Source organism: Hypanus sabinus, chromosome 7, assembly GCF_030144855.1.
Source record: "Hypanus sabinus isolate sHypSab1 chromosome 7, sHypSab1.hap1, whole genome shotgun sequence".
NCBI classification, from domain to species: domain Eukaryota; kingdom Metazoa; phylum Chordata; class Chondrichthyes; order Myliobatiformes; family Dasyatidae; genus Hypanus; species Hypanus sabinus.
The window spans coordinates 170,519,995-170,536,005 of NC_082712.1; the positions used below are offsets into that span (position 1 = coordinate 170,519,995).

The 16,011-nt window shown below is 42.4% G+C and overlaps 1 protein-coding gene and 1 long non-coding RNA gene across 2 annotated transcripts in view; one reads left to right on the top strand and one right to left on the bottom strand.

Moving 5' to 3' along the window:
- Nucleotides 1–16,011, bottom strand: part of LOC132397386 (uncharacterized) — a 90,098-nt gene that overhangs the window by 56,277 nt on the left and 17,810 nt on the right. The window lies entirely within an intron of this gene.
- On the top strand, nt 762–10,787 carry slc35c1 (solute carrier family 35 member C1). The gene is made up of 2 exons (XM_059976092.1): nt 762–1,478; nt 9,180–10,787. The coding sequence occupies exons 1-2, from the start codon at nt 974–976 to the stop codon at nt 9,737–9,739; spliced, it is 1,065 nt and encodes a 354-aa protein (XP_059832075.1). The 5' UTR covers nt 762–973; the 3' UTR covers nt 9,740–10,787.

Consider the following 16,011-nt stretch of genomic DNA (forward strand, 5'->3'; position numbering starts at 1 on the left):
TGTGTTATGTTCCTTAACAAAAAAATTTTTAATGTATTATTTAATTTTTTGGAAAATTATTGCTTGGAAATCTAAATTTTTCTCTTTTCTACAGACATACTAATACAGAAGACAAAAACAAAATGTACAAAATCTAGGGTGCCTAAGACTTTTGCACATCTGCGAGGATGGATGCTCTCAAAGATAATTAAATGAAAAATTTCTAAATACAGTATCAAAAAATACTATAAGGTGCAGTAAACAGTTTCTACTGACAGGAGAACGGACAAAGACGGCTTACTGGCACCTTTAAACCAGTCGCTTTGTGCAGGTGGGGTTCATCAGCTGTAATTGCCAGCCCGTCCTGCAGAAGGAAAACTGCCCTCAAACTTCCGCTCCACCCAATTATCGGAAAGGCTTCGGAAGTAAACCGCGAGGAAAAGAATCTGGAACTGGATATATATAACACACACATACATACACAAAGGAAGAAATAGTGCAAAAATTCGTGGTCCATACATCCATAGTGTAATCTCCAAAGCGAAAGGGTCAAGGTTTTGCAACTCTGTCTCTTCCAACATTTTCCGTTTTACTTCACACTTCTGGACTCCGGGGCGTGAAGGGTGAATGGAAGGAGGGGGAGGCTTGCATTTATCGCCTCTCCCGTCCCAAGACCTAGAAAGCCAAATCATTGGCAACCGGAGGGACGCAGGGACTCCAACTTCCCGATGTGACGCTGTAACGTAGAACCCCATGCGAACATTAGTTGCTGGGCGACCATGAATTTGATACGTTACCCGGAAGTGGAGGGCGCGCCAGGCCGGCTGTGACTGGATATGCTTGGTCTGTGGGTCTCTGTACGAGTGGTGCCCTGAGCCTGTATATAATTTATTTAGTCTTGTTATTTTAATTGTTACTGTTTTATTGTCCTTTTTATTTAAGGAAAATAACATCGTTGCATGACCTGTTTTTAATCACATATGCTGCTGGATTCATGAATTTAAAACGATCCCATATCCTCAAAATGGCGTTGTCTAACTTGGAGCAGGGGAGTTCCGAGTCGTTTGCAGTGAAGGCAGTGAAGATCACTTGTGTGGTGGTCGTGTATTGGTTCATATCGATCACGATGATCTTTCTGAACAAGTACCTATTGGCCAGCCCGGCTCTGCAACTGGACGCCCCCCTGTTTGTAACTTGTTTCCAGTGTCTGGTGACAGTGGCGCTCTGCTTCGTCCTGAACACATTGGCCACATTCTGTCCCAGTCTGGTGGATTTTCCGTCCGTTACCTTGGACCTCAAGGTTTCTAGGGAAGTTCTCCCGCTCTCCGTGGTCTTTATCGGGATGATCACTTTTAATAATCTCTGCCTCAAGTATGTTGGGGTGGCGTTTTACAACGTTGGACGTTCCTTGACCACCGTCTTCAACGTCCTCTTGTCCTATGCAATGCTGAAGCAAACCACTTCACTCCGAGCCATACTGTGCTGTGGCATCATCATAGGTAATTATGAAACTAGCTGCTTAACAATTCACTGTGTGTGTATGTTTGCTTGCTTGGAAAACTTGCACAGGAAAATTATTGGATGTTACCGGAGATGGGATGTTTCAGTGAGGAAGAGAAACTGGAGAAGCGAGGTCTCTTTCCTCCGGAGTGGAGGAGGTTAAGAGTTGTGTTGGAGGTGTATAAAACTGGGGGAAAGGACAGGAAACCAGAAACGGACCAGAAGTACAAAGTAAATTTATCATCAAAATGGGTATGTTATAATTCGCTGCCTTGAGATTCATTTACTTACAGGCATTTGTAGGAAAAGGAAGAAATACAATATAATTTCACAAAAAAGCTGTACATAAAGACGGACAAAAAGCTTATGTCCAAAAGAAAACAAACTCTGCAAATAATAAAAATATTGAGAAGAGTTGTAAGGAGTCCTTGAAATGAGTCTGTAGGTCATAGAATCCATTCAGAGTGGATGCTGATGGTTGTTGGGAGATAACTATGAGCTGGGTGTGGTGTGGGGCCTAAGGCTCCTGTACCTCCTTTAGTGGAAGAGGACATGGCCTGGATGGTGGGGGTCCTTGATGATGGATGCTGTTGTCTTATAGCAGTGCTCCATGTAAATGTACTGTGGTGGGATGGTTTTGCCTGTGATAGACTGGGTTCCATCCACCTCCAAGGCACCCATTTGCCAAGGTTTGGCCAATTAACTTTATAAGCCTCAAAACCTATCCTTGTATCTACCCAGGTATATCTTAAATGTTAATGTATCTGCTTCAGCTACTTCCTTTGGCAGCTCGTTCCATATACCGACCACCCTCTGGGTGAAAATGTGTCCCAGGGTCCTGTGAAATTCCTCCATTCTCACCTTAAACCTCTGCCCTCTAGCTCTTGATTCCCCAAAGCTGGGGATAAGGGGAGTTTTGAGGAAGATGACTTTTACCCAGAGAGTGGGAAGTACCTGGATCACATGGCTGGACAAAGGGTTGGAAGTAAAATGGCTAACAATTCAAAGTAAAGTTATTTTCAAAGTATGTAGTTGTCACTATATACTATCCTCAATTCTTTTTCTTTCAGGCATTTACAATAGAACAAAGAAATACAGTAGAATCAATGAACCAAAGACTGACAATCAATCAGACAGCAAACACAAATAAATGTTGTAATAATAAATAGTAAATAAATAACATGAATTGTAGGGTCCTTGAAAGTGAGCCTATAGGTTGTAGAATCGGTTCAGAGTTGAGCTGAGTGAAGTTGTCCACTTGGTTCAAAATTCTGATCATTTAAGGGTAATATCTGTTTCTGAACTTGGCGATGTAGGACTTGAGGCTCCGGTGCCTCCTTCCCAATGGGAGAGGCAGGAAGAGAGCATAGCCTGAATGGTGGGGGGGTCCTTGATACGCTGAATAGTGGGAGGATTTCCTGTGGTCTGGGCTGAATTCAATGCTTTTTGTAGGATTTTGAGTTATTGGGCATTGGTGTTTCCATGCCAGGCTGTGATGCAAACACAGTGGTACTCTCCACTGTGTACCTATGGAAGCCTGTCAAAGTTTTAGATGGCATGCTGAATCTGCACAAACTTCAAAGAAAGTAGAGGTACTGCCATGCCTTTTCTATAATTTACGAAGTGTATAGATTAATACTTAAATTGCCAAGGAAGAGAAGGCATGGGGCAATATGGTCGATTAACAGTTGGTGTAAACCATTACAGTGCTAGTAACCACAGTTCAATTCCCATCACCGTCTGTAAGGAGATAGGCCAGAAGGATCTGTTAGCATGCAGTATCTCCAAATAAGCGAGGATCTGTTAGCATGCAGTATCTCCAAATAAGCAAAATAAAAGGCTACATGCCATGTACTGGAAGATGACATTAATACAGATGCTTATTACTCAGCATAGACATGTTGAGTTTCACGGCCTCTTTCCATCAGAATCATGTTTATTGTCACTGACGTGTTGTAAAATTTGTTCAGTACAGCGCAAAACAAAAATATCCTATAAGTTGCAATAAGAAATGTATAAAAATAAGTAGTCCAAAAAGGGAGCAAAATAGTGAGGTAGTACTCATGGACCATTCAAAAATCTGATGGCAGAGTGGGGAAAAACTGTTTGTAAAATATTGCGTGTCTCTTCAGTCCCCTGTACTTCCACCCTGGTGATAGCAGTGACAAGGGGGCTTGTTCTGGGTGATGGGGGGTCTGTAATGATGGACTCCAACACCTTGAGGCATCAACCATTTGAAGATGTCCTCGAAGCTGGAGAGGCCAGCGTCGTGATGGAGCTGGCTGAGTTTGGAAATAGCTGCAGTATTTTCCAAACCTGTAGAGTAGCCCCTCCATACCAGATGGTGATGTAACCAGTCAGAATGCTCTCCGTGGTATTTCTAGAAATTCGCTGGAGTCTTAGGAGACATAACAATTTTTCTCAAACTCCCAGTGAAATATAGGTACCAATGTGCTGCCTTCATAACTGCATCAGCGTTTTGGGCTCAGGATAGGTTCTTCAAGCTGATCACCCTTTGCACTGCTGACCACTTTTGATCACGTGGGGCAGGGGTTCCCAACTTTTTTTATGCCATGGACCCCTACCATTAACTGAGGGGTCCGTGGAACCCAGGTTGGGAACCCCTGACATAGATTGACCATGCTGAACATTCAAAGAAAAAAAAAAATAGCCTGTATTAGCTAATTGCAGAAGGCTTTACACAGTTTTAGGTGTATTGTAATCTACGAAAAAAGATGTGGTGTTAGCAAGTTTGCATTTCTATGGAGCATCTGATTTACTAAGATGTCCCAGGGACTTAACAATAACGTGGATAATTCTGCAAGGTCAGAAATCAACTCCTGTAGAGCTTCATTGGTAAATATCCATGGTAAATCTGTCCTTATGTTTTGGGTGTAGGTATTTATCCAGTAACATTTCTGCTAATTGCAGGCATAGATTGAGTGGACAGCCACAGACTTTTTCCCCAGGGCAGAAATAGCTAATACGAGGGGGCACAATTTCAAGGCGATTGGAGCAAGCATAGAAGGCATTTCAGAGAGGGTTTTTTTTTTACACAGAGTGGTGGATGTGTGGAACCCCATGCCTGGGGTGGAGGCAAATACATTAGGAGCATGGATGATAGAAAAACGGAAGGCTATGTAGGCAGAAGGGTTAGTTAGATCTTTGATTAGGTTAATAGGTTGGCAAAAATCGTGGGCCGAAGGACCTGTACTATGCTGAAGTGTTCAATGTGGTAGGAGTGTTCTGCACTGTTTGTTGTTGCTAATTCTTGTGCAGTAAAATGATCTTAGTGTTTTTTTTGTCTGACTTTAAGAGAAGTTGGGATAGGTACATGGATGGTAGGGGTATGGAGGACTATAGTCCTGCTGCAGGTCAATGGGAGTAGGCTGTTTAAATGGCTTGGCATGGACTAGATGAGCTGAAAGGCAGGTTTCTATCCTGTACTTTTCTAAGACTCTGTGAAGGTCCAGCTCCAGAAAAAATACAGAGATAATAAAGCCCGTGATTTGCTGTGAGTGTTCAGATTGAGATTCAGTGCAGTTCAAAGGGCAAACTACCATGGATGCTCAGAATGTTGAAGATGTTCAACAGGTCAGGCAGTATTTGTGGAGAAAGAGAGCATGTCTGGGGTAAATGATCTTTCATCTGAGAACCTGTTACAAGATACAGAATGGTAGTGGGGACGAGGCAAAATGGACCCTGATAGGGTAGAAGGAAGGAGAGATTGAATAGCTAGAGGGGTGGTAACATGAGATGACAGAAATCTCGATGGTATGTAAAAGCAGGAAAATTAAAAATATCAATGATTGTGAAATGTATGATGGGAATATTCATTATCTGGAATTATCAGCAAAATTGACCCTCGAAGGTTACAGTGTACATAGTCAGAGGATAAGGTGCTGTTCCTTCATTTTTTTTTTAAATTTTCAATTTACTTTATTTGGAAATACAACACGGTAACAGGTCCTTCCTTCCCAGCAAGCCTGTACTACCCAATTATACACGTGTAACCAATTAACCTCCTAACCTACGTCTTTGGAATGTGGGGGTGCTCAGAAGGAACCCACAAGGTCAGTGGGAGAGAGTACAAACTCCTTACGGACAGCAGTAGAATTGGACCCAGGTCACCGGCGATGTAACAGCAGTATGCTAAATGCTGGGCTCCAATGCCTCTCCTTTTGGTGAGCTTTGTTGGAACTGTGTGGGTGAGGTGTTTGCGATGATGCGTTGGTGTCTGGAAGGGAGCAGAATGAGGAGAGGAACAATATCCTCAATGGTAAAATGTTAAGGGACCTAAATCATTTTGGGTACACACATTATTAAAGAAGGGCCAGAAAGCTAATCTTAAAAATAAAAGGAAGTCAAGTTAGAGCATCCCAGATTTGAAAGAGTCTACTCCAATCCTCAAACCTGTATTCCACACTCTGTATGGCAGTTGTTGGTTTATTAGTGTCACGTGCATACTGAAATACAGTGAAAAGCTTTTGTTTTTTGCTATCCGGGCAGATTATTTCAAACAGAGGGTGATCAAGGTAATGATGCTGGTAAATGTAATGAATTAACTTGCTCAAAACCACTTGCAAAGACTCGCTGTGTTCCATCAAAACTATTTTAAACTTTTGTACTGCTCAGCATTGAAATAACATTTTGGGTTGCTTCCACTGCCTTCTCAGACCATAAAACATAGGAGCAGAATTAGGCCATATGGCCCATCGAGTCTACTCAACCATTCCATCTTGGCTGATTTATTTTCCCTCTTAACCTGATTCTCCTATCTTCTCCCCTTAACCTTTGACGCCCTCACTAATCGAAAACCTATCAACCTCCTCTTTAAATATACCCAATGGCTTGGCCTCCACAGCTGCCATGGCAATGAATTTCACAGATTCACCACTTTCTGGCTAAAGAAATTCCTCCTCATCACTGTTCTAAAGCGGCATCCTTCTATTCTGAGGCTGTGACCTCTGGTCCTAGACTCCCCCACTATAGACAGTACATTGCAAATCACTGCATTTCAGAATCAGAATCAGGTTTATTATCACCGGCATGTGTTGTGAAATTTGCAGCAGTACAGTGCAATATGTGATCATGTAAAAAGAAAAATTAAATAAGTAGATCAATTACAGTAAGTATGTACGTATATTAAATAGATTTAAAACAGTGCAAAACAGGAAGTAATATATTTCTTTAAAAAGTGAGGTAATGATCATGATTTCTATGTCCATTTAGGAATCATATGGCAGAGGGGAAGAAGCTGTTCCTGAATCAATAAGTGTGTGCCTTCAGGCTTCTGTACCTCCTACCTGATGGTAACAATGAGAAGAGGCATGCCCTGGGTGATGGGGATCCTTAGTAACGGACAATGCCTTTCTGAAGCATCATTCCTTGAAGATGTCTTGGATATTATGCAGGCTAGTACCCAAGATAGAGTTGACTAATTTTACAACTTTGTGTATTTTCTTTTGGTCCTGTGCAGTAAACCCCTCCACTCCCATACCAGACAGTGATGCAGCCTTTCAGAAAGCTCTCCACAGTACATCTATAGAAGTTATTGAGTGTTTTAAGTGACGAACCAAATCCTAATGAAATATAGCCGGTGTCATGCCTTCTTTATAGCTGCATCGATGTATTGGAACTAGGTTACATCCTCCGAGATCTTGGCACCCAAGAACTTGAAATTGCTCACTCTCTCCACTTTTGATCCATCTGTGAGGATGAGTTTGTGGTCCCTCGTCTTACCCTTCCTGAAGTTCACAATCAGTTCTTTCATCTTACTGACATTGAGTGCAAGCTTGTTGCTGAAACACCACTCAACTAGATGGTATATATCGTCCCTGAACACCCTCTCATCTCCATCTAAAATTCTACCAACGATCATTGTATCATCAGCAAATTTATAGATAGTAATTGAGCTTTACATAGTCACACAGTCTTGAGTAGAGCAGTGGGCTAAGAACACAGTGTAGATCGTCGGTGAGGAGGAGAAATTATCACCAATCCGCACAGATTGTGGTTTTCCGGTTAGAAAGTCAAGGATCTAATTGCAGAGGCCTAGGTAGCTTATTGATCAGAACTGTGGGAATGACGGTGTTAAACACTGAGCGATAGTGAACAAACTGAGACAAGAGTTCATTCTAGCCATGCCCAATTCTCTCAAGCCATTTCATCACCATAGATATGAATGCTAATGGGTATTAGTCATTAAGGTAGTCCACACTACACTTCTTGGTTTCTGGTATAATTGTTGCCTTTTTGAAGCAGGGGGCAACTTACAACCATAGCAATGAGAGGTTGAAAAAGACCTTGAATACTCCTGCCAGTTGGCTGGCGCAAGTTTTCAGACCCTTACCAGATATTCCATCAGTAACCGTGTAACAGTTCACCCTTCTGAAAGACAGCCTAACATCAGCCTCCAAGACAGAGACCACAAGGTCATTGGGTGCATCAGGGATCTTCACAGCTAGTTATATTCTCCCTTTCAAAGTGGGCTAGAAGGCGTTGAGCTCATCTGATAGTGAAGCATCGCTACTATTCATGCTATTGGGTTTTGCTTTGTAGAAAATAGTACCTTGCAAATCCTGCCAGAGTTGACTTGCATCCAATGTTGCCTCCAACCTCACTCAGAATTGTTCCTTTGCTCTTGAAATAGCCCTTGACAAGTCATACCTGGTTTTCTTTTACAAAGCTGGGACACCAGACTTAAATGGTACAGGTCTAGCCCTCACCAGATGATGAACCTCCTGTTACATCCACAGTTTTCAATTTGGGAATGTACAGCAGGTTTTTCTCACACTCATCCACACAGGTTTTAATGAAATCAATAAAACTGCAGAAACTCATCCAGATTGGAAGATGAATCCTTGAATACAGTCCAGTCCACCGATTCAAAGCAATGTAGTTTCCTTTTCCTTCTCTCTACACTTTGGCCAAAAGGCTTAAATAAGAGCTTCAGGCATCCTATTTACCCATCAATAACCCCACCAAATCTCAATTCAATTCAAAATTCAGGATTGTTTATTCTCATTCTTCAGTAGACAAGTGTAAAGACAGTGACGTGGATCAGATGCTGCATAAGTTCAAAAAGTATAAATATAAAAGCAAGCATACAAAACACAACACTTAAGTAACTATTTACAGTAGATTAGCTTATGTACATAATGCATAAGTATCTGTACATAAGGTGATTCTGACAGGAAAATTACTCTTGGCAAGAGAAGCTGTTCTAAGTTAGTAGCAAGGCACATGAAAACACAATAGGATAGTGACTAACTGTGTAGGTGTGAGGTGGGTTGTTCAGCTTTCAACCAATGACCACTGAATTGAGACCATCCCGCGTACAAAGTAAGTTCACTATCAAAGTACGTATATGTTACCATATGCTATCCTGAGATTCTTTTTTTTTTGTGGGCGTTCACAGTAAGTACAAAGAAATACAATACAATCAATGAAAAACTGCACACAAACAACCAATGTGCAAAAGAGAAACCAAAATAGTAATAAATAAATAAATAATATTGAGAGTGTGAGTTGTAGAGTCCTTGAAAGTGAGTCCATAGGTTGTGGAAATCAGTACCATGGTATCAACAATGCCGTAATCAAAATTGCCTTTATAGATTCTGGAAAGCCACTGGCTGTTCATTTGTTTAAAATGTCAATGTTTCCAGCCTCTTGTGTATAATTTTGTAATTTCTTTGCAGGTGGTTTTTGCCTGGGAATAAATCAGGAGGGAGTAACTGGCAGTCTGTCGTGGACTGGAGTGATGTTTGGAGTAATGGCCAGTTTGTGTGTGTCACTGAACGCCATTTACACGAAGAAGGTTCTGCCAGCAGTAGACGGAAGTATCTGGAGACTAACCTACTACAACAATGTTAACGCTTGCATCTTGTTTATTCCATTAATTATCTTCACTGGGGAACTGAAAACCCTGTTCAACTTTGACAAGCTCAGCAGTTACAACTTTTGGGCGATGATGATTTTAGGAGGTGTGTTTGGTTTTGCCATTGGATATGTCACGGGACTACAGATCAAGTTCACCAGCCCACTGACCCATAACGTCTCCGGTACCGCCAAGGCCTGTACACAAACGGTCCTGGCCGTGTCCTACTATGAAGAGGTCAAGACTGCTCTTTGGTGGGCTAGTAACCTGTTGGTCCTGTTTGGTTCCTTTGCCTACACCTGGGTGAAAGGAGTCGAAATGAGGAAGATGCAGGAGCACACGTCAAGCAAGAGCTGCGAGAGGAATGAAGCTCGGGTCTAAAACAAGGGAGTGATCTGTTAGACTTGAGTGTCGGGAAAGTTTGAGTGGATAGAGGATGGAAATTTCCAAATAGTTGAATTTTTGCAACAGCACTCCCCTCTTTCTCTCATTGTCTCCCCTGCAGACACGATGGACGGTGCTGGAATGTTCCTGCACTGCTCCAGCTTCACTTGCCTGCCCACTCAAATCAGTGGGTCCTCAACAGTAAGGACCAGTACACTCAAGGCACCGTGTTAACACTCCCAACTTCCATCAGGTCATTGCTGTCATGTGAGCCATGCCAACTTTAAAAGTGTTGCATTGCTGACTCCTGTTCACAGATAACAAGCAGATGCCTTGACAACACTCCTGTTCAGTTTTCCCTAAAATTCCTTGTGGTTAATTAAGGTTACGGCATACAGTAAATTGGGGGGGGGGGGGATCTCCCTTGTTCATGCAGTATAACCTGGGAGTTGTCTGTCATTCATGCGAACATTGTAAACTAGTTGGGTCTTTTTTGTTCTCGCACTCCCCTTTTTGTGAAGGCCATGATATGCTTCTGTCCCACCCTTGTCTATGCAATTGTTGGACTGTGATTGTGGTAATTGGGAAAGGTGATCAAGAGGGAGATGATTTTGCCTGTCATGTCCTCATTCGGTTAGAAATTCATCCTTGGGCAATGGTGCAATGTAGTAGAATGATGATTGCAAATTTCAGTTCTTTGAATTATAACCAAATTCCTGAATACAATGCAAGTTTCACCTGCTACTGTTTAGCAGAAGGGGAAGGGAACACAATTCCATCTTGTCTTTTGTAACCCTTAAAGAAAAAGGCATTATAATTCTTTTGGGATAAAGGAGAACTGGAAGGGTTTCTTGTGAATTTATCTTGCAATAATTTGATTGCTTAAAACACTTATGTTTTCACCGAAAGGGTAAACTCATTGAGTTGGGGGGAAAAAAACTGTTTCTTTATTGAGGATTCCAATACATTCCATGCCATGGTGTAAACCTGTTAATCAGAAGTTTAATTGTTTTTTGATAATCTGAAAATAAAACCTTTTACCACAGCTTTCAATCCTTTTGTTTGATTTATAAAAGCTTATAAATCAATCTTTAAAAATATGTTTGTTTATAGTACATATGAGTGTCAATAACGGTTTTAATATCTATTGCTGAGATGTAGGTTTTGAACTGCCTTGAATTGAAAGGATGCTTTGCCAATCCTACCGTATAACGGGTTAAAGGTAAGACAAATCTTAGGGTTGTATATAGTGATATATACAGTATGTACTTGGATAATAAATTTCCTTTGAACTTTGAATTCAAAGTCAATTTATGAATAAAGTACACAGTGGCCACATTATTAGGTACACCATGTTAATACGAATATCTGATCAACCAATTGTAGCAGCATCTCAATGCATAAAAGCATGCAGACATGGTCAAGTGGTTCAGTTGTTGTTCAATCTAAACATCAGAATGGGGGGAAATTTAGTCTACGTGACTTTGACTGTGGAATAATTGTTGGTGCCAAATGAGGTGGTTTGAGTATCTCAGAAGCTGCTGCTGACCTCCACACCACTGTCTCTAGAGTTAACAGAGAATGGTGCGAAAAATGAAAACTATCCAGTGAGTGGCAGTTCTGTGGGCAAAAACACAATTGTTAATGAGTGTGGTCATAGGAACATGGCCAATTAGGTTCAAGCTGACAGAAAGGCAATGCTAACACAAATAACCACCAGTTACAAACACTGGTGTGCAGAAGAGCATCTCTGAACGCACAACACATCGAACCTTTAACTGGATGGGCTACAGCTACAGAAAACCAGAAATATACACTCTGGCTATTTTACTAGGTACAGGAGGTATCAAATAAAATGGCCACTGAGTGTCTAAATGAAGACAAAATCACCTTTTAGGTCTCCAGGTGGTTGGTGATTTGTTACCATGCATTTAAAAACCTCACTACAGAGTCAACCTTAAAGAACTTCATATATCCTACCATTATCTTATTAGTTATTAGTCTTGCTGTGTAATAACCTCCTTGGCCCCACCAAAGTCTGTCTTACCAATGCCATTCCAAATCTCTGTACTACGGTGGGCTTTGCTGTCGCTGTTTGTGATTTCATAGTGGGCATCCAATGTGGCACCGGAAAAGCATGGCAACACTTGCTAGCTAGCCCCAGCGCGTCCCTAGGTTGTGCTGGTTGTTAATGCAAATGATGCATTTCACTGTACACTTCCATGTACGTAATAAATATCTGAATGCTGGGAAGAGAAGGTTTGGGGAGGGGGGCGCTATGTGAGATTGATCTTGGAGTAGCTGAAAAGTTTGGCACAACCATGTTGCTGCACAAGTTGAAAGGGTTGTTACAAAGGCATATGGTGCCTTCATTAGTTGGATCTTCAGTAGTCTATCTGCTGGTGATTTCAGATTTTCCTCTCCTGCTCCCTTCCAAACGTTGAAGCACAAAACTTACGATTGGCACTACCATTCCTGGTTTCATTGGGCCACTGGCACATGAGACCACATGAATTTCCTCCCAGTGTTCTGGTTTCCTCCCACATTCCAAAGACGTGTAGGTTAGCAGTTTAATTGGTCACATGGGTGTAATTGGGCAGCATGGGTCTGTTTGGGCTGGAAGGGCCTGTTACTGTGCTGTATTTCTAAATGAAAATAAAGAAATGAGGTAGCCACTCCTGTCTGCCCAGAGTAAGGTATGTGCTGTGGCTTGAATCCCAACTGCTCCAGGTTCTTCAGTTGCTCTCTATCCATGGCTGCACATAGTCAGCTCTCTCTTCTCTCCGGGTTTCTTCCAGATTAATTTACTTGGATGTCATACCCCAACTCTGAATCATAAACTGCTCCTGAATAGGAGAGGCTAGGTTTGTTTGTCATGGAGTGGAGCCAGAGAACATAGAATAATACAATCCCGTACAGGCCCTTTGGCTTTCGATGTTTGCTGATTTTTTTAAACTACTCTAACACCACCCTCCCACATAGCCCCCCTACCATCTTTCAGTCATTCATGTGCCTATCTAGGAGTCTTTTAAATGTCCCTAAATGTATTTATTTGCTGAGTGGTGGTGTGGAATGGGCCCTTCGAGCCACACCACCCAGCAATCCCCATTTAATCCTAGCCTAATCACAGGACAATTTACAATGACCTGTTAAGCTACCACCAGTAAATATTAGGACTATGGGAGGAAACCCACACGGTCACAGGGAGAACATAGTAATCCCTTACAGTGGTTTCTTGGAAGTATAAATTGGGAATAGATGTTCTCGGGGAAATGTACGGCATAAATGTGGTAAATGTTCAAGAGATATTTTCGCGGCATTCTGCATAGGTACATTCCTATGAGACTGAAAGGATGGTAGGGTACAAGAATCATGGTGTACAAAGGCTGTTGAAAATCTAGTCAAGAAGAAAAGAAAAGCTTACGAAAGATTCAAAAAACTAGGTAAGGATAGAGATCTAGAAGATTATAAGGCTAACAGGAAGGAGCTTAAGACAGAAATTAGGAGAGCTAGTAAGGGCCATAAGAAGGCCTTGGCGAGCCGGACTAAAGAAAACCCCAAGGCATTCTACAAGTATGTGAAGAGCAAGAGAAAAGACCTGAGAGAATAGGACCAATCAAATGTGACAGTGGAAAAGTGTGTATGGAACTGGAGGAGATAGCTGACCTACTTAATGAATACTTTGCTTCAGTATTCACTACAAAAAAGGATCTTGGCGATTGTAGGGATGACTTACAGCAGATTGAAAAGCTTGGGCATATAAAGAAAGAGGATGTGCTGGACCTCTTGGAAAGCATCGTTGGATAAGTCTCTGGGACCGGATGAGATGTACCCCAGGCTACAGTGGGAGGCGAGGGAGGAGATTTCTGAGCCTCTAGCAATGATCTTTGCATCATCAATGGGGATGGGGAAGGTTCAGGAGGATTGGAGGGGTACAGATGTTGTTCCCTTATTCAAGAAAGGGAGTAAAGATAGCCCAGGAAATTATAGACCAGTGAGTCTTACTTCAGTGGTTGGTAAGTTGATGGAAAAGATCCTGAGAGGCAGGATTTATGAACATTTGGAGAGGTATAATATGATTAGAAATAGTCAGCAAAGCTTTGTCAAAGGCAGGTTGTGTCTTATGTAACTCGCTTCGGCTAGCGGCTTAATATAGCGGGGTGATAGCCCCTGGCCTGGCCAAACTTATAAATCCCGTTTGGGTGGATGCTGTACAATGTGTCCCGTTACAAATCAGTACCCCAAAATAACAAACAGTACACGATATGCGATTAAACAATTAAGCTTTGTAATTCTTACTTTGACTATATGGTTAGTAGAAAATTGAAAAAAAGAAAAAAAAAAAGAACCCAATCTTATTAAACAGTCTGTTGTGCAATGTTGGAGCTCACTGATAAGTCGATCATCCACCATCGACCTCCTCCGATCGTCACTGCCCTTCGGACCCTCGTTCCAAGTCCACCCCGTCCAGCAGTCTACCAACTCTCTCCGTTCACATCTCTCATTTCTCCTCAGCAAAAGCTCGCAAAAATCTCTCTTCCAGCTCACAAGAAAGAACAACAGCGTTCCAAACCCCATTATCTCTTGTCATAACCCAAACATTGCTGCTGCAGAGAAACCATTACATTATAAATGAAACCCTACAGCATGCTACACTTACGAGCCTGACTGAATTTTTTGAAGATGTGACTAAACACATTGTGAAGGTAGAGCAGTGGATGTAATGTATATGGATTTCAGCAAGGCATTTGATAAGGTACCCCATGCAAGGCTTATTTAAAAAGTAAGGAGACATGGGATCCAAGGGGACATTACTTTGTGGTTCCAGAATTGGCGTGACCAGAGAAGGCAGAGAGTAGTTGTAGATGGGTCATATTCTGTATGGAGGTCGGTAACCAGTGGTGTGCCTCAGGGATCTGTTCTGGGACCCCTTCTCTTTGTGATTTTTATAAATGACCTGAATGAGGAAGTGGAGGGATAGGTTAGTAAATTTGCTGATGACACAAAGGTTGGGGGTATTGTGGATAGTGTGGAGGGCTGTCAGTGGTTGCAGTGGGACATCAATAGGATGCAAAACTGGGCTGAGAAGTGGCAGATGGAGTTCAACCCAGATAAGTATGAGGTGGTTCACAGTATATAGTATTAACGGTAAGACTCTTGGCAGTGTAGAGGATCAGAAGGATCTTGGGGTCCAAGTCCATAGGACACTCAAAGCTGCTGCGCAGGTTGACTCTGTGTTTAAGAAGGCATACAGTGCATTGGCTTTCATCAACCGCGGGATTGAGTTTAATAGCCAAGAGATAATGTTACAGCTATATAGGACCATGTTCAGACCCCACTTGGTGCTGTGCTCAGTTCTGGTCACCTCACTACAGGAAGGATGTGGAAACCATAGAAAGGGTGCAGAGGAGATTTACAAGGATGTTGCCTGGATTGGGGAGCATGCCTTATGAGAATAGGTTGAGTGAACTTGGCCTTTTCTCCATTGAGTGTTGGAGGATGAGAAGTGACCTGATAGAGGTGTATAAGATGATGAGACGCATTGCTCATGTGGATAGTCAGAGGCTTTTTCGCAGGACTGAACTGGCTATCATGAGGAGGCACAGTTTTAAGGTGCTTGGAAGTAGGTACAGAGGAGAGCTATGGGTAACCCTTGGTAATTTCTAAAGTAAGTACATGTTCAGCACAGTATTGTGGGCTGAAGGGCCTGTATTGTACTGTAGGTTTTCTACGTTTCTTACAGGCAAAGGCAGGAATCAAACCCTGACCACTGGTACTGTAAACCGTTGTGCTAACCACTACAGTACACAAGCTGCTTGTATCACCACCCCGGCACTGTGTTCCATGCACTTACCATTCTCTGTGCTTTTAAAAAAGGGGTTAAAGAGCCAGTGCAGAGTACCCTTCTGGCCCTCCTCTCAACAGGTATATCACTTAGGATACTGTTGGGGAGGATGGCCTAACAGAAGAAAGTCACAGTGGTCGGGTCTCTGGCACTGAGTCTGCCTCTGTAACTCAGAAGGGAACAGTGGGGAGAAGAGGCAAGCTGTAGTAATAGGGGATTCGTTAGGAGAATGGACAAGAGGCTCCAAGGGCGAGAGCAGGATTCCTGGATGGTATGTTGCCTCCTGGGTGCTAGGATCCAGGATATCTTGGATCCAGTTCTCAGCATTCTTAAGTAGGAGGGTGAACAGCTAGAAGTCATGATCCACAAAGGAGGAGTGACGAGATTCTGCACAGCGAGTTCAGGAAGTTGGGTGCTAAGTTAA